This window comes from Chelon labrosus (genome assembly GCF_963514085.1).
Source record: "Chelon labrosus genome assembly, chromosome: 2".
Classification (NCBI taxonomy): Eukaryota; Metazoa; Chordata; class Actinopteri; order Mugiliformes; family Mugilidae; genus Chelon; species Chelon labrosus.
The window spans coordinates 23,433,344-23,449,283 of record NC_140338.1 but is presented as its reverse complement, the minus strand read 5'-3'; the positions used below and the strand labels follow the sequence as shown (position 1 = coordinate 23,449,283).

The following is a 15,940-nucleotide window of genomic DNA, read 5'->3' as shown; positions in this document are numbered from 1 at the left end:
AGCTCTAATTGCTGGGTTTACCGTGTGCTGTTAGTATTTGAAAATTTGATTAATTTAATATTTGCTCAGTAAATACTACCACGCCTAAATACTACCAGCAACTGCACTATAGACCTAACGTGGCTCCTGCATTTCACCTTATTGTCCTTGCAGACTGCATACCCAGTTAATGTGAAAATTCTGTGCAACCGATCTTGCTCTACTGCTCCACCTGTATAGCACTGGTCCATACTCACACATATAACCAACAATGCAGACAAGATAATAGGTCTCCCAACACCGCGGTCATCAGAACTCATTACAATGCCATCAATTAGTATTGCAATCATAATAACACACAATATCACGCACTGACTTAATTGTCACTTCACTGTCCAGCTCTCAGAGCACAGGTACAGGATTGTCAGGTGTAGAAGGACTCTGCAGACATAGCTCCATGCAACAGGGTGAAACACATGTTTTTCATTGATGCCATGTTGAACGTGACATGCTTCACGTTGTGTCTCTCGTATGTTATTGTGGTGTTGTAACTGTGTTTCTCTGCAGACACGCAAAGTCGATGTACAGTTAGGAAAAATAATTCCCTTCAAGGACAACACTTCAAACAAACTAAGTACATACGCTTAAATAACGTGCATCATATTATGACTAACTGACCTGCAGCAGCACTAAAAGACATACGTAGATTTATTTAGAAATCTTTGCACCACTCGTTTCTGGGGCCGCGGGCAAAATATAATAAAATGTCATGTGCAGTTTACTTTGGACAGTGAAGGGCACTTAAGAATAACAAGACGCTATAATGAATACAGGGGGAGGGTGCCAAAGTTAGTTATATATGTACTGACTTACTTTAAATCTTCAAATCTGGCAACACATAGGCTCGCCTGTTACAGTTTGGCGTTAACCCCTCGTACCTCTGACTTCCTAAATCATAAATCTTGGTTGGATTGGAGCTAAACATCCACTGGCAACACCTGTCGGGTAAGCACCACACTTTTCGTTGACAATTTAAAAGGTTTTAATTTAAGGAGGGGCTCCGATATTCGTCACAATAAAACGTTATTATTTCGCTGTTAGCTGTTAGCTAACGGTTAGCTTCTGCTTTAAACCTTATGGCCTCTCTGGCTTGCCGTAGAGCCCTCTATTGTAGTAGCTGTTGTCATGGTGACCCCACTCAAACGTTAGCAACAACAGAGCTCAAACACATCAACATGGCTTCCTGCTTGGTTCCTTACTTACCCGCCGTTATGGTGGCTATCGAGCACTTGAAGGAGCTGGACAAGCTCCTGAAAGAAGAGGGAGTAACGTTCGCACCTGAAGCCAGCATCCACCTGGCAGAGATAACGGCTGCCGTCACCGGACTGGAGGCGGACAGGGGCGTCGCTCATGAACATTTAGAGGTGGAAAGCATAGAAAACAGCAAGCTGAGACACCAAATTAACGACATCCGTGAACGAATTAGCGAGGAAATAATAGCTGATGTAGCCGCAGCCCGGGCGTCTAATGCTGAGGAGATAGAGCAGCTGCGCAAAGACCTCACTGCAGCTTCTCAGCTGCAAGAAGAGGCTGTGAAGAGGCACCAAGAACTTTTGAGCCAAAACCAAGCACTCCACCCGAAGCGAGAACAGGCAAAGGACGAGCATGAAGCCGTCGTTGCCTCTCTTAATGATCAAATTACCTTAAAATACAGCTTGCAGATGCAACTGGATCAAACACAGGAGCTGATAGAGGAGCTAAAGACCTGCATCGCTGCTGTTGAACAGGACAGAAAAACACTGCAGCTAAACATATCGCTGGAGAAAGATGCTTTCTCCGTGAAAAAAGACAACCTGTCCAGAGAGGTGGACCACACAGAGGGGGAAATTAAGCAGCAGAAGCAAGCAACCAGGAGGGCAAGAAGCGAGCTGGACAGCGTTAACGACAAGAGACAAGAAACTAATGCCAGTCTGAGAGAGCTCATGATTCACATGGCCAAGCTGGAAGGCAACGTGCAAAGAGTGGCAGCTTCTCGGTGCCAGCGTGAGAAACAACTCGAGGCGGAAGAACAAAAGCATCAAGCGCTGAGGCAACTGGAGGAAAGGCTAAAGGAGGAGCTGAGTGACCTGGGAGAAGCTTTCAGCCTTGCAGTCCGACAGCTTCAAGAGGAAATTGCTACAGTGGAAGGTAAAATAGAGGAGGGTCGAGCGTCAACGCAGCTCTGTCAAGACTCCTTGGCTCAGATCTGTGAGCTGCACAAGCATCAGCAGGGCGAGGAAACCGAGGTAAAGGCAGAGCACTTCCAAGTCTCTCAGCAGCTGGAGCGGTCCAAGCTGCAGCTGGAAGAGCGCATCGCCTCCATAGTCAAACACAGCAAGGAGATCAAAGAAATGGACAAGCACATCGGAGAACTGGTGGAAGCAGACACAATCAACAGGCGTGTGTTTGAGAGGAATCGGCAAGAGTTGTCCGGTAATGTGGACAACGAGAACAGGAACATCGGCCATTTGGAGGAGGAGGAGAAGCAGCTCAGTGAGCTCCTGGAGGATGAGAAGAGGAAGCAGGAGGAGCATGTTAAGAAAATGACGTCCGGTACTAGTAGCTTAAGGAGGAGATACGAGGAGCTGCGACAAGAAGAGGATGCTCACCTGCGGCGGCAGCCCAAGAGTGTCGATGCCGATTTGCTGATGAGCCACGTGTCTCAGTCTGAGATGGAGTACAGACAAACAGAGAGTATGCACCACCAGGAAATAGAGCGGTGTTCTGCAGAGACTGAGAGCATCGTGGAGAGCAACAAGGAGAAGCAGGAGGAGGTGGAAGAGAGAGAGGAGATTTTGACGGAGGTGGAAGCCAAGTGGGCCGAGGAGCAAAGCAGACACAAGAAACTGAAGGCGCTCACACACAAGCTGAGGACCAAGGGGTCTGAGCTGGAGCTGTGTATTCAGAGGGTGGAGGAGGAAACCAGCTCGCTGCTTCGGCCCAAAGAGGAAAAGAAGGCCGCGCTGGAAGAAGCTCGAACACACTACATCGACTCGCTAGACAAGCAGGCCGCAGAGCTGAGAGCCGTGGAGGTGAGCATCTATAACAACAGTGTGAAACTGGAGCAGGTCAACATGGAGAACAGCAGACTGCACCTCTGCATCAGCCAGATGACGGAGGATGTAAGCAGAGCCTGGCAACACAAAGCCCGATGCCAGAGGGAGAGTCAGCAGTTTGACCAGGTCACAGAGACTTTGTGTGAGAGTTTACGGGAGGCCTGGAGAGACAATTTGCTGCTTACTCAGGACTGTCAGAGCAGTGATGGTGTCCTGCTTGTGTCAATTAGTTCTCTGTTGAATCGTCTGACGAACAGGAGTCAACAGTTAGGAGATGTCGGCGTTCTTCTGCACCAGCAGATGCTGGACTTCAGCAAACGACTGGGAGATAAAACAACAGCATAGCTGACAGTCAAAGCAAGTCAGACTTATGACTTCAGATAACTTGTGTACATTCAACTTTTTTTTTTAGATTGGTGTTAATTTACAATAAAGATACCTGCAGCAACATAAATCTGTTGTATTAAAAGATTAATCTTCCACTTTAGCTTTCCTGCAACACTGACTGAACAGTTTATAAACCTGACCTCTTCATTACCCACAACTGCTGGGGTCAGAGAGTTGTTACTTAAAATCATAAGTGGGAGTTATTCACATAAATAGTAATTACCATAGGTCTGACTGATGTGGAAAAGAAACAGCGGCCCTGTTCAGACCTGGTATTAACGTGGGTCCAGAGTGATCCAATCACATGGAGCCGCTGTGACAACAGATGTGAATGGAACAAAGACACATTAAGGACACATCTGAGAACCGATCGCACAGACTGGGTCACCTGTGACCACATTCCTTTAGCAATGTGAACTCACAATGTGTCGTGAGTTCACATTGATGAACTCAGTGGCTTCTAGACACCAACAGTTTCTCACTGAAATGTTTGTGCTATGCCTCTGTCCCTTATAAAAGCACTGCTACCACTTTTAAATGAAAAAGCATCTTCATTTGTTGCTATATTATATAAGTCTGCCACTGACACCATACATTTCTTTCTGCTATAACACCTACATTCTAGTGGTGTTAAATCACATGAAACAAACAAGCTCACTTCACCCACTTGTGGTTGATTTAACAAACTAAACTTTTGATAGTGGTCTTCTCATTGCTGCCACTACTTTTCATAATTTCTTTTTTTTTATGTACTGAAATAAAACCATGAGGAGAACAAGTCCAGTATCCTTTTTAATTAAAGATCCGAACCACTTGTCACAGATGTGTAAATACAATCACAAGACTGGATGGATAGTCAGTGCAGTTTCCAATAATACTTAGTCTCCTGTCACTTTAAACCAGACCAAACAATCATGCCAAACTGAATTGAAACCAAACCTAAGGATTAACAACCCTCAACTTTCTTATTTCAGACTTCACTACATGAAAGTTGGGGGCGATAAGCCCTCGTTTCCTGTGCGACTCCTACCAGCAGATGGCAGAAGGGACCGTGTTTCTCTCTGTTGTGACCTTGCCCTGCAGTTAGAGGGTCAAATAGCGAGTGTCTGCCACCTCCCTCTGAACAGGAACAGGCTCACATTCATGTGGAGGCACGTCACTGTGTTCTATGTCACACACACACACACACACACACTGGAGTTTATACTGATTAAGCAAGTGGTGAACAAGGCCTCAGCCTCAGAGGAGTTGGAAGGCGATCATCGCTCATTCCAGTAAAGAAGGTAAGTCTTCTATCTTTAGCTTTATGTTGTGGTTTGCTCTCTGCATTGTTCCCTCCATCTAACAGAATCTGCCTCATTAGTCATTTCACATTATTACCATATCGTTATTATGTCTTCTCGAAGTCGATACCAAGTTGTTTTCTTCTGGTGAGACGTTGCATCACAAAACATTTGTTCATGGGAGCGTTTTGTTGCTGTTGTAATATGAGAACTTTCCGACTGTTTTGTAACTTCAGCTGAGGCTGTAAAACCTGCTGAAATATTTGAGTATACAGCGATCACTTTAAAGTAAAGGTTGAATTTTGAAGGCACAATGTTTGTGCAATTAGTTTTGTGTTTTTAACAGGCTTGTCACTCAATAAAAGTATTAATTTGCAATTGATAGCGTTAGATTGTCTTTTACTCTTCTAAATGTACCATAAAAGGATATATATTTCCGGGCTTTACTACTCTTATCAACATCAAAGTTGACAAGAATCTGCGCTTTATGGAAATGTAAGTTATTATTAGTGCAGTGATACAAAACAATGAGAAATGTCCAGAATATTCTCCAGAATAACCTCGAAGATACAGCTTTCTCCAAAAACATGGGGCTACATCGTGGGTACTCCGGCTTGCTTGCCTTTGGCGAGAGAGAGGAGGATTTTCTGCATGTGCTTCCAGGCTGCGTTTGAGATTTCATATACTCAGATGGTGGCTCAGTCAACATCGACACTTAATACAGATAACATTTTTGTTAGCTTTTAGTTTTTGTCAAGAATGCCATCTGGTAGAGCTCACCGTTTAAAAGGCCATTTTCTATATGCGTTTCTGCTCAAGTAGCTGCTCAGTTCTGTTGTTCATTGTTTTGATTGATTCTCACACATATACAGTATCATCCCAGCTTGAGAACAAAGTCTATCTTATCTACAGATAAACCAAAATTCTGTAACGTCGTAAAAGACACAGTGTGTGAACAAAACAGGCAGAAGTGGCTCGTATGTCTCAAAAATAAAACAAACTGGCTCCATCTTTACTGTTACAACTGAAGAGCGTTCTACGTTGTCCTCCACTGCACGCGGTTTGCTGTGCAGCGGAGGAGGCTGCCTCTCTTAAGGTCAAAGAGTAGAGTAGGAATTTAATACCACTAACTAGATAGCATACGTGACGTGCCCTCTGGAGTCCACCAACCATTACACTCATGTATTTACATGTACGTCCGCATATGTATGTGTCAGTGTTGAGATGTTTTTGATCAAGGTTCCTACAATTCAAGTGCACACAAACTTAAAGACAAATTTAAAAACACTTTGTCTGACATGTCATCTGTCATATTTATTTGCCGTGCTCACATTAAAGTGGGTCACTTGACCAGTCTGCAGTCAGTTGATTAAAACTAGGTCGAGAAGAGGCCTAAGAGAAGAGAACTGAGTGAATTATATTGTTTTGTGCTCAGTGCTAATAAGCAGATGTTAGCTTTGGTACCACACAAAGAGCGAACTGTCATACAGAACCGGCCTCTCCTGAATCACGCTCTTCAACATTTTACTCATTTTAGATGATCATACAGTTGTAGAAATATTTGTGTATTTGAATATTCAGGTACGATGAGAATGTAGATGAGGAAGAAAGGTGAACTTCATCATCGCTTTTGACAGCCAGTTCAAAACCTCCTTTAATTCCTCAGTGCATTTAAATGTGCTATAAATGGATGCAAACTTAAAATAAACTTTGTCTGCAGAATACATGTCAAATGTCATATTTTAATTCTGCATTAGCCACGTTAGCATTAAAGTGGGTCAGTGGACGAGTCCACAGAACCACTAGATAGCAGTTAAGATAAGATCATTTAATTTATCCCACAGTGGGGAAATTTGCAGTGTTTCTGCAGCATATAGTTTAAGGATGGTGCAGACAAGAGAAGTTTTATGTCCCCTCCAGGTAAATTGTTGCTTTGGCAATTCATTCAGAGTGGCATCAGATAGGATTTGTGATAATGTCTGTTACTTGGGTTTACAAGCACATGCCTGCCAAACAATTAATTTCAGCGTCATAATTAGCAAATGTTAGCTTTGCTTCTATGCCAAGCTAAGATAGTGAACAAATACACTAACATGCTAAATGTAAGCATGTTGGCATTGTCATTATGAGCATATTGGCATTCTGAGGGTAGACTGCATGCAGCACTTTGGTCAACGTTTGTTGTTTTCAAATGGGTTTTATATGAAGAAAAAAAAACTGACACCGTCATTGTAGATTGGAGTATAGAAATAGTAATCTGACACATGATTCATGGAGACAAATGCTCTTAGTTGTGGCACTCTCACACAGAAAAAGTGTTTCAGCTGACACACAAAAAAAGACCAACTCGAGCGCTGTAATGTAATGAGGCAGCTGCCCTTCAATGTGGAAATGTCAATATGCCACTAAAGGACATAGTGACTCTCTCCCGATCAGATACTGTACACTCACATATTTACATAGAGCCTCTCCCTCTCATGTCCTCATCTCACAGCAATGCACTAAATTATTAGAGAGGAGTTGTCTACGGGATATGAGTCACGCTGCCCTCAGATACGCACACATGTTATCAATGAGCTCCTTCTACTGCATTCACAATAAATGCCATGAAATCAGCCGTGGCACATTTGGGGGTATTGTGCCGTGTCTGTCTACAAACATGAGTCATGTGTCAGAAATCAGCAGGGCTTTTAGATGTTTATCACAGCGCTGTGTGAGCAGTGCGTCAGCAAAACAGACGTCAAAGCAACACCGTGGAGGAGGAAAACAGTCCCTCCTTGAATCCATTTTGTCAGATTAAGGGATTTAGATAGAGACACCTGATATTGCTTTGCTCTAGCTTTCAAGACACTGGGACTGCTTGATTAGCTGCAGTGTCTTGATTGTATTGGTAGAAGATCTGTGTCACAGAATAATATAACCCAAAAATCATTCATATAGATTCAGTGTTGTCACTCTAACATCTAGTCAACCTAAGATTCTGAATGCTGCCATTAAAAACAGCAGGGTTTTCGGACTAATTGGTTCACTTGGATGGGTTAAACACAGTACCAGTCAAAAGTCTGGACACATTTTCTCATTCAGTGGTTAACCAGCATGGCTAACACAGTATACTGCAGCAACATGCTATCCTATCTGGTTTTGGCGCTTAGTGGGACCATCATTTGATTTTCAAGAGGACAATGACCCCAAACCCAACTCCAGGCTATGCCACGGCTATTGGACCAAGAATGAGAGTGATGGAGAGCTGCGTCAGATGACCTGGCCTTCACAATCACCCAACTTAAACCCAGTTGTGATAGTTTAGGATGAGTTGGACCACAGAGTGGAGGCAAAACAGCCAATAAGTGCTCAACACCTCTGGCATCTCCTTCAAGACTGTTCCTGGTGACTACCCCATAGCTGATGGAGAGGATGGCAAGGGTACAAAGCTGTCATTAAAAGCTAAATGCTAACATTAGAACACATAATGAGTATTTGGTAGTAAACTAAAGTAGTAGTGAAATGAATTTAGACCAGTTGATGGACCAAGGTAGAAGATTAAGGGGACGCGTGATTGTAATTCATCCTGTGGATGGCACAAGGTATGAAAATGAATGGTAATCCATCCTTGTTGACACTATATTAAAAAAATCACAAATGTCCACTGGATTGATCGTGGAGCTGGAGGGAAATGTCAGGAGAGGTATTAAAGTAGATGGGATTTAACATCTGCGCTCCATGAACACAATCTCTCAACTTCTTATGCCTTAGAATATTTTTTGAAAGGTCCATCTGACAAAATGTTCCAGAAATTTAGTCAGTATCAGCTCAACAGATGTGAAACCAAACTGAACAACCTTGGTGTTTTCAGAAACATTGGGAGATGGTGGCTCATCCTTATCCTTGCTATCGAGTCTTGTGTATTTCCCACATTTACATTACATTAGTTTCCCGGTTGTTAGCTTGCTAAATGTTAGCCAAGTTACTTCTAGGCGCCAACGGCTGAATAGTGGCTGGGTTTGTTACGTCTACCGGTTTATCTTACCAATGTTGGAGTTTATATCTACAGTACAGTATGCAACCTCAGTGTGATTAAGTGTACCGTAGTTTTATGAGTCAGGAAAAGTACAGTGTGCTACTTGGAAAATAACACTGACGTAACATTGGTGAACTGTGAAATGCTAGTGATACTGTTAGTAAAGAAATGTGAGCAAACAGAGGAAGTTGATATTGCAAAATGATTGCACGTTGGGGCACTCCTTCAGCCACTGTTGTGCAGCTGTACAGCAGTAAATGATTAGATTAAGATTGAAACATGCCTATGCTGATTTCAGATTCTGCTATTTTGATGTTTTATCAATGGTGTGAGTCCAAGCTTAGGCACTTTTGCTGTGTTTGTGTTGAGGTGAGGAAGTGCCGAGTCAGTATAGTAAATCTATCAGACTGCGAGAGAGCAGTGGTTTGGATTGCGCAGTGTATCGCCGTCTCTCTCAGCAGCACATGACCTGTAATACTCCATATGGCCTGGTGACGTCCATGATTGCTAATCTCTCTCTCTCTCTCTCGTTCTCTCACAGAGGCTTTATAGGCAGCAGTGAGAAGTCAGATGTCTGTATTCATACGTATCTGTTCGTGTGACAGGAGATTTTAAAAAGGAAGCTTTAAGGACATTTAACTGAAGTGCAGAGCGGACAAAAAAAGACAGTGATGGAGACCATGGGTAAGAGGCAGCTCTTCTTTTTCCTAATGTAGATAGAAGGGGTTTCAGAGGCTGATATACTGTAGTTAGTTGCTAAATCATATCAAGAAAAGGTTGAGATGACTTTGGTTTTGTATATTCTGTGTGAATTTAGTTACCTACACTATCTAATACAGGCATGTATGTGGGTAAACTAGTATCTGTATTAATAATTAATAGCATGATTTCTATAGTCAATGCTTGATCAAGACAAATTAAACACATATTTTTGTATTGGTTCTAAATGTAACTTAATGGATATTTTTCATTTATTCTTTTATTACTCACTTACTAAAAACATGGGAGTGGACAAATGTGACTGCTTTATGCAAATGTATGTTATTCTTAATTAAATAATCCAAAACAATGACAACTACTGTCCAGCATATTCTCCAGAATAAGCCAGCCACCCAGCTTTCTGTTGCTGTTGAAAGTCTGTTGCTTGTATTCAGTTCAGTTGTAGTCATATTGCGTCAACAACAACTTGTCACAAGACGCTTTACAGAACCCAGAGCATGAAAGCCCCAGAGCAAACACTGACAGTGGCACGAAAAACCTCCTTTTAACAGGAAGAGCAGAACCCTAATCATTAAGGGAGAACCATCTGCTTGGCCGGATAGAGAGACAGGAAAAAGAAATAGGAGATGGAGAGAGGGACACACCGCTAATAACATGCTATACAGTAGTAACACATGGATAGCAAGAGATAAGAAACCCAAACGGGAAACTGGTTCCACAAGAAAGTTGTCTGATAGCTGAAGGTTATACCTCCCATTCAACGTTTTGAAACTCCAGGAACCACAAGTAAGCCTGAACTGTAATATCAAAGTAATCTTCTAAGATGATATGGTATGAGATCTTTAAGATATAATGGAGGCCTTTAAGGGCCTTGCATGTAAGGAGGAGGATTTTAAATTCTATTCTGGATTTTACAGGGAGCCAGTGAAGACGAGTGTAGGAGCTGCTACAACGAGCTAAAACTGGAGTAATATGATCTCTGATTCCAGTCAATGCTCTCGCTGCAGCATTTTAATCAATCGGAGGCTTTTAAAGGGCTATCTGGACAGCCAGACAGTAATGAATTACAGTAATCCAGTCTGGAAGACAAAAATGCATGAACTAGTTTGTCAGCATCAATTTGAAACAGGACGTTCCTAATTTTGACGATATTACGCAAGTGAAAGAGGCAGTCCTGGTCACTTGCATTGTGTGCAAATTAAAGGACATATCCTGGTCAAATATAACACTAAGGTTTCTCACAGTAGTACTGGAGACCACAGTAAGGCAATCCAGAGAAACTATATTATTAAATACGATAATATCACTAATATTGGCACCTAACAATGACGTAAATAATAAAGAATAACCTCCTTATATCCATATCAGATAACCATCTACTGTAATGAATTTTCTTTGGAGCTGCAAAACAGGGTTATGAGTACATATCAGATCTTCAGCTTCTCTGCCGTAAGCCAGGACAATCTCTAAAGTGTGATTAAAACAATGACTTAATCTGTTTATATTCTGAGGGAAGACGATTAAGTCTAATAGTGAAGTAAATGAAGAGCTGAGGCTGTCACTGATGACATCTACGTGGATGTTAAAGTCACCTATTATAATGACTGTCTGTCCTGAGCACTCAGTCACAATTCGGTTAAAAACTCAAGAGTGGGACAGAGTTTTCCTAAGTGGATGTAAGAGACTCAGAGTAAGGCTTTAAAATGAGTTAATGTAATGTATTTATCGACTATACGCAGAGATTCGTGATATAAAGGCGACATCCTGCAAAACAACAGCGCCGTACGGTGCAAGAACCGGAAGTGCACGAACAGGAAGTGACGCGATACGCTTACCTACAGAGTTGTCCAGACGTTTTCGTTGCAGACTATCCCAAATGCGTATGGTTTCCCGTTGCCGTGGGGGGCGAGAGCTCTTTGTATGAGCGGTGTGCTTTGCCTGCAAGTGGTATTTGAGACTCGACGTACTCCGATGGTAACTCATTTCACATCGACAGTAAATGCAAATCACTTTGCTCTTGTCCAGAGAGCCATCTGGCAGGACTTTGAAGCTGAAGCTGCCGTTCAAAACGCCCTTTCCTTTTACCATTTCTGCTGAAAGAGGTTTGTTTCTGCTTGCTTTCTCCACTGCGTTACTGCTGTTTGAATCGCTTCCTGATTTCCCTGCCTACGGGTCGAGCGGAGGTTCATAATCCCTAAAAACGTGCGTGCGTTAATTGCGCCGTTTAAAGGGAATTTGCGTTAACGCGTTAACTTTGACAGCCCTTATAATAATATATATTATTGTTCACATCGACAAACAAAAATATAATTATAATAATAAAACTGTACCTATTATTATTATTATTATTATTATTATTATTATATGGTATAATGTTTGTACTGGCGACAGCGCTGTCTCGGGTTCATTCCAGTGCAGTTTGTTTTATGTGTAAGGATGGCTCTTGTAGTGCTGCAGAGGTCAGTCTAGAGTATGTTCATATATAAGATGCACATTTTTATTCACATTGTTGAAATTAGCTGAGGCGTACCATCATATAATTTGTATAAATTATCTATGGAGGACCGCTAGCTGGCACAAAACTGGTGGAGATAGATCTGCCTTCAGAAAATTAAAGAAATAGATTACCGAGCTATGTGGTGGAATGGTCTCGGTATAACTTAAAACGTCTGGAGATTTAATGATGTTTGTAAAATGTAATTTAAAATGATCATTTGGTTAATATTGTTTATTGTCTGCTGCTTTGAGAATTGGACTGTTTCCAGTCTCTTAACAGAACAACAATCAGTTTGACCTACTTTGGTTTGACCTGCTGCAGTTCAAAGTTGTCACAAACCCAGTCCAAGTTAAATACACATAAAGGCATGAACTAAAAAAACAGTTGGTGTGCTCATGCATTCAACAGTGCTTATTATAAGCAGGGTGTGACCTCTGCAATCTATGATTTAAGATTGAAAGTTGCCTCCCCTTAGAGCTCGAGAGTTTATTCAGGCCATTTAAAGCTGCTCTGATAAAAAAAAAGTTTACACTGAAGATCAAATGATGCAATGTGAAGATGCCGTAGACCGTGGGATTTGGCAGCTAAATGGACAGATAGAGGAGCTGATGGAGATCAAAACAGAGCTAAAAGAGAGTGAATGTTAGACTTACACCAGTCAGCCATAATAATATGTCCAACTTTGTTTAGGTCTCACTCTTGCAGCCAAAACAGCCCTAATATGTTGAAGCATAGACCCCAGTAGACCGCCGCAGGTGCGCTGTGGGAACTGCAGCAGCAGATCTTATACGTCCTGTGAGGTGGGGCGTCCATTAATCACACTTGTTTGTCCAGCATATCCCACAAATGCTGAATTTGACTTTGGAGACCATTAACTGGAAAATGTTTGTTTTCAGTCTGTGGTGATCACAGGGAAGCCCCCTTGCTATTTTTAGGCTGCATTAGTGATGCAGCTCACAGGTGAGCCAGCAGATGTTTTTGAGGGACAAAAAGCGAACTGAGCTTGCAGCCATGTGGTCATTATGTGACACGGGTCAGAGGCAGTTAACGTGTGAATTCAAAAATCAGCGCTTTGTGTCACAGTCAGCTGTTTGCTTCCTGAGGTGGTCACATCCTTCTTTATCAAGCTGAGATGAAGGCAAAAGAACAGTAAATAAACTCTCTGCTCGCCAGAGATCATCTTTACCATATCGGACACCTCATCCTCCTTGTGTTTACTATTTCTCTCCTCACCAGTGTTTCCGATGGGTGGAGGTGCCACCCGGCTGTACAGCACCCTGACTCAGACCCTCGGCAGCTCTCCTCTCCCCCTCCCGCCGTCCCAACAGCCTGCAGACACAAACCTGGATCCAGATTTATTCCAGGTGGGTCTTTCTCTTCTGTTAAGACTGCACTTGTCTATAAGATGTACCAGTGTAATCTCTCAATGTCAAACATTATATCTTTCAGGATCAGAAGGGGTCCTCCGTGCGTCCCCCCGATACAGTGGAGCTGCTCCGACAGTGTAAGGAGGCCCTCAGAGATCGACCGCCTCGCTTCCACAGGACGTTTGTTCATCTCAGTGATGGAGACGGTGCCCCCAGCAGCCCTATCAGGGTGATGCAGTGGAACATACTGGCCCAAGGTAAACCGTTTAAGACTGTGTCACATCACCACAGACTGTCGGCGCAGATGCCTCAAGAGACGACCGATCATTGTGGATGGGGCTGTGATTTATGAGGATACAAGTGCCGCATCTTATTCATGCAAATTAAACCCGCACTACTTAATGGTTTTATATTAACGATTGATCAGCTAATGAAAGCGATTCAACTATTCACATCTCCTCAGCTCTACGACCATTTAGATCTTTCTGATGCTGTTTCAACATCCACTTAACATTAGAACAATCACGACGTAGGATTTGGTGCAGGACCATTATATTACAGTCGATTCACTTTCACTGAGGTACCTAATAAACTGGCCAGTGAGCGTTTGCTAATACATTATCAAAAGGTGAAATATACAGTACATACCTCAGTCCTGGGTTTTTTATGCTGCCCCCAGGTGGTCAAGAAAATAGATTGATTTAAAAGAACAAATTCATCAGTCTATTCTGAGATTAATGGCGTTAGCAGCACTCAGAATATCTAACTTGAATGTGACTTGACTGTGAATAGATTGTGTGGTGGAGATGCAAGTTCATGTCATAGACCTAAGAGCAGAAATATTCTGACGACTCCACAGATGAAGTGAATATTCTTATCGTTGTTGGCTGATCAGCATTTAGTTTCATGGTTCATGTGACTTGTTTTACACCACATACTTAAGATCTCCTGCTTTCTCTTGTCCTTCAGCTCTGGGTGAAGGACTTGACAGTTTTGTCCGGTGTCCCCTGGAAGCACTCAGCTGGGCCCGAAGGAAGTACCTGATCTTAGAGGAAGTCCTCACCTACCGGCCTCACATCCTGTGCCTGCAGGAAGTCGATCACTACTATGACACCTTCCAGCCGGTCTTGGCTGGCTTGGGTTACAGCAGCAACTTCTGCCCGAAGCCCTGGTCTCCGTGTCTGGATGTGGAGGGAAACAACGGCCCGGACGGCTGTGCGCTGTTCTTCGACCAGTCGCGGTTCGAGCTCCTGGACAGCGTGAGCTTACGACTCTCTGCCATGAGGATTCCAACCAATCAGGTGGGTACAAATGAACTTCTTTACATAAAAAAAAAAAAAAGCTGCTCAAGCACATCTGACACTGTGGTCTCTTGGCACAGGTTTCAGTGGTGACGATGCTGCGTTGTCGGAGTACAGGAAGGTACGTTTGCGTTGCTGTGACCCATCTAAAAGCTCGTTCTGGCTGGGAGTGGCTCCGCAGCGCTCAGGGCTCAGACCTCCTTCGGCAGCTCCAGACTCTGGTCCAGAAACACGGCGGCGGTCCTGCGGGTGACCCCACCGCGGACGTTAATCTGCTTATATGTGGGGACTTCAACGCAGTCCCAACCGAAGAGGTGTATCGTCGTTTCACTACGTCGCCTCTTGGTTTGGAGTCAGCCTATAAGAAGCTCAGCCAGGACGGTTTAACAGAGCCAGAATACACAACATGGAAGATTCGGCCAACGGGGGAATGCTGCACCACTCTGGACTACATCTGGTACAGCCAGGACACACTGAGAGTGGATGCAGTTTTGGACATGCCCACAGAGGAACAGATTGGGCCAAACAGGCTTCCGTCTTTTAGCTATCCATCTGACCATCTCTCTCTGGTCTGTGACTTCAGCTTTAAGGAGAAGGAGTGAAAGGGCTGTTGTGAGCCAGCACACAATGACGACGCTATAGACTATAGGTTTACTTCACTCCAACCGTGAAGCGCGAAGACGTGACGCTATGTGCGAGCAAAACGGTGAAGAGGCCAAGAAATGGACAGCGTAGAGAGTTTAGTAAATGTGTCTGAAGACGCAGCAACGAACATGGTCTACCTCCCTATACTCTACACCTGGCTACTGTCGTGTACTTTCATCTGTACTCAAACCACACAGAACTGTACTTTAAAAAAAAAAAAATATATATATATATATGTGTGTGTTCTTGTAGTTGGCGTTGTGCTTCATATTGTGAATGTACCACAGACCGAAAATAAGGCTTTCTGATTGACATCTATCAAGTTCCATTATGTGTGTGTGAATTAAAAGGTTGTTTCTGGAACTAATTATTTTATGTGTGCAAGTTTTGAGAGACCATACTGAGTCTTAAAGGCTAAAAAAAAAAGAGCCACTATCATTTAAAGCGATACACTGCGTGTGCTTTGTAACTTACAGTCGTACACCAACAGTTTTTGAATGTCCCACAAAGTAGACAGTTTAAGGTTGTAAACTCAAACTGGATGGCTGGACACTTAAAATAATATAAAACGTCTGGGGTTTCTGCCATTCAGGTTTACTTTTTCCAAGTGCGCCATCGGCCATAACATTAAGACATCTATTGTGTCCA

At 43.0% G+C, this 15,940-nt stretch overlaps 2 protein-coding genes across 4 annotated transcripts; both read left to right on the top strand.

The window, feature by feature from the left end:
* Positions 1 to 1,106: 1,106 nt before the first annotated feature.
* ccdc175 (coiled-coil domain containing 175) lies at positions 1,107 to 3,524 on the top strand. Its single transcript, XM_084571507.1, has one exon. The coding sequence runs from the start codon at positions 1,116 to 1,118 to the stop codon at positions 3,417 to 3,419; it is 2,304 nt and encodes a 767-aa protein (XP_084427633.1). The 5' UTR covers positions 1,107 to 1,115; the 3' UTR covers positions 3,420 to 3,524.
* A 1,102-nt stretch (positions 3,525 to 4,626) lies between these two features.
* On the top strand, positions 4,627 to 15,659 carry LOC311507246 (nocturnin-like). 3 transcript variants are annotated; one of them, XM_084571519.1, is made up of 6 exons: positions 4,627 to 4,744; positions 9,304 to 9,446; positions 13,216 to 13,343; positions 13,429 to 13,603; positions 14,316 to 14,647; positions 14,728 to 15,659. In XM_084571519.1, the coding sequence occupies exons 2-6, from the start codon at positions 9,434 to 9,436 to the stop codon at positions 15,247 to 15,249; spliced, it is 1,170 nt and encodes a 389-aa protein (XP_084427645.1). In that variant the 5' UTR covers positions 4,627 to 4,744; positions 9,304 to 9,433; the 3' UTR covers positions 15,250 to 15,659. The 3 variants fall into 3 exon arrangements, with proteins under 3 accessions (XP_084427645.1, XP_084427646.1, XP_084427644.1); XM_084571520.1 differs by lacking the exon at positions 9,304 to 9,446 and having other exon boundaries at positions 4,638 to 4,744; XM_084571518.1 differs by lacking the exons at positions 4,627 to 4,744; positions 9,304 to 9,446 and adding an exon at positions 10,493 to 11,584.
* The last annotated feature ends 281 nt before the right edge of the window (positions 15,660 to 15,940 follow it).

Coding starts and splice junctions, on each gene's coding strand:
- ccdc175 (XM_084571507.1), top strand. CDS start 1,116: ATGGCCTCTCTGGCTTGCCGTAGAGCCCTCTATTGTAGTAGCTGTTGT.
- LOC311507246 (XM_084571518.1), top strand. CDS start 11,482: ATGCAAATCACTTTGCTCTTGTCCAGAGAGCCATCTGGCAGGACTTTG. Junction 11,585..13,215: donor TACCATTTCTGCTGAAAGAG/GTTTGTTTCTGC, acceptor TCTCCTCACCAG/TGTTTCCGATGGGTGGAGGT. Junction 14,648..14,727: donor TGAGGATTCCAACCAATCAG/GTGGGTACAAAT, acceptor CTCTTGGCACAG/GTTTCAGTGGTGACGATGCT.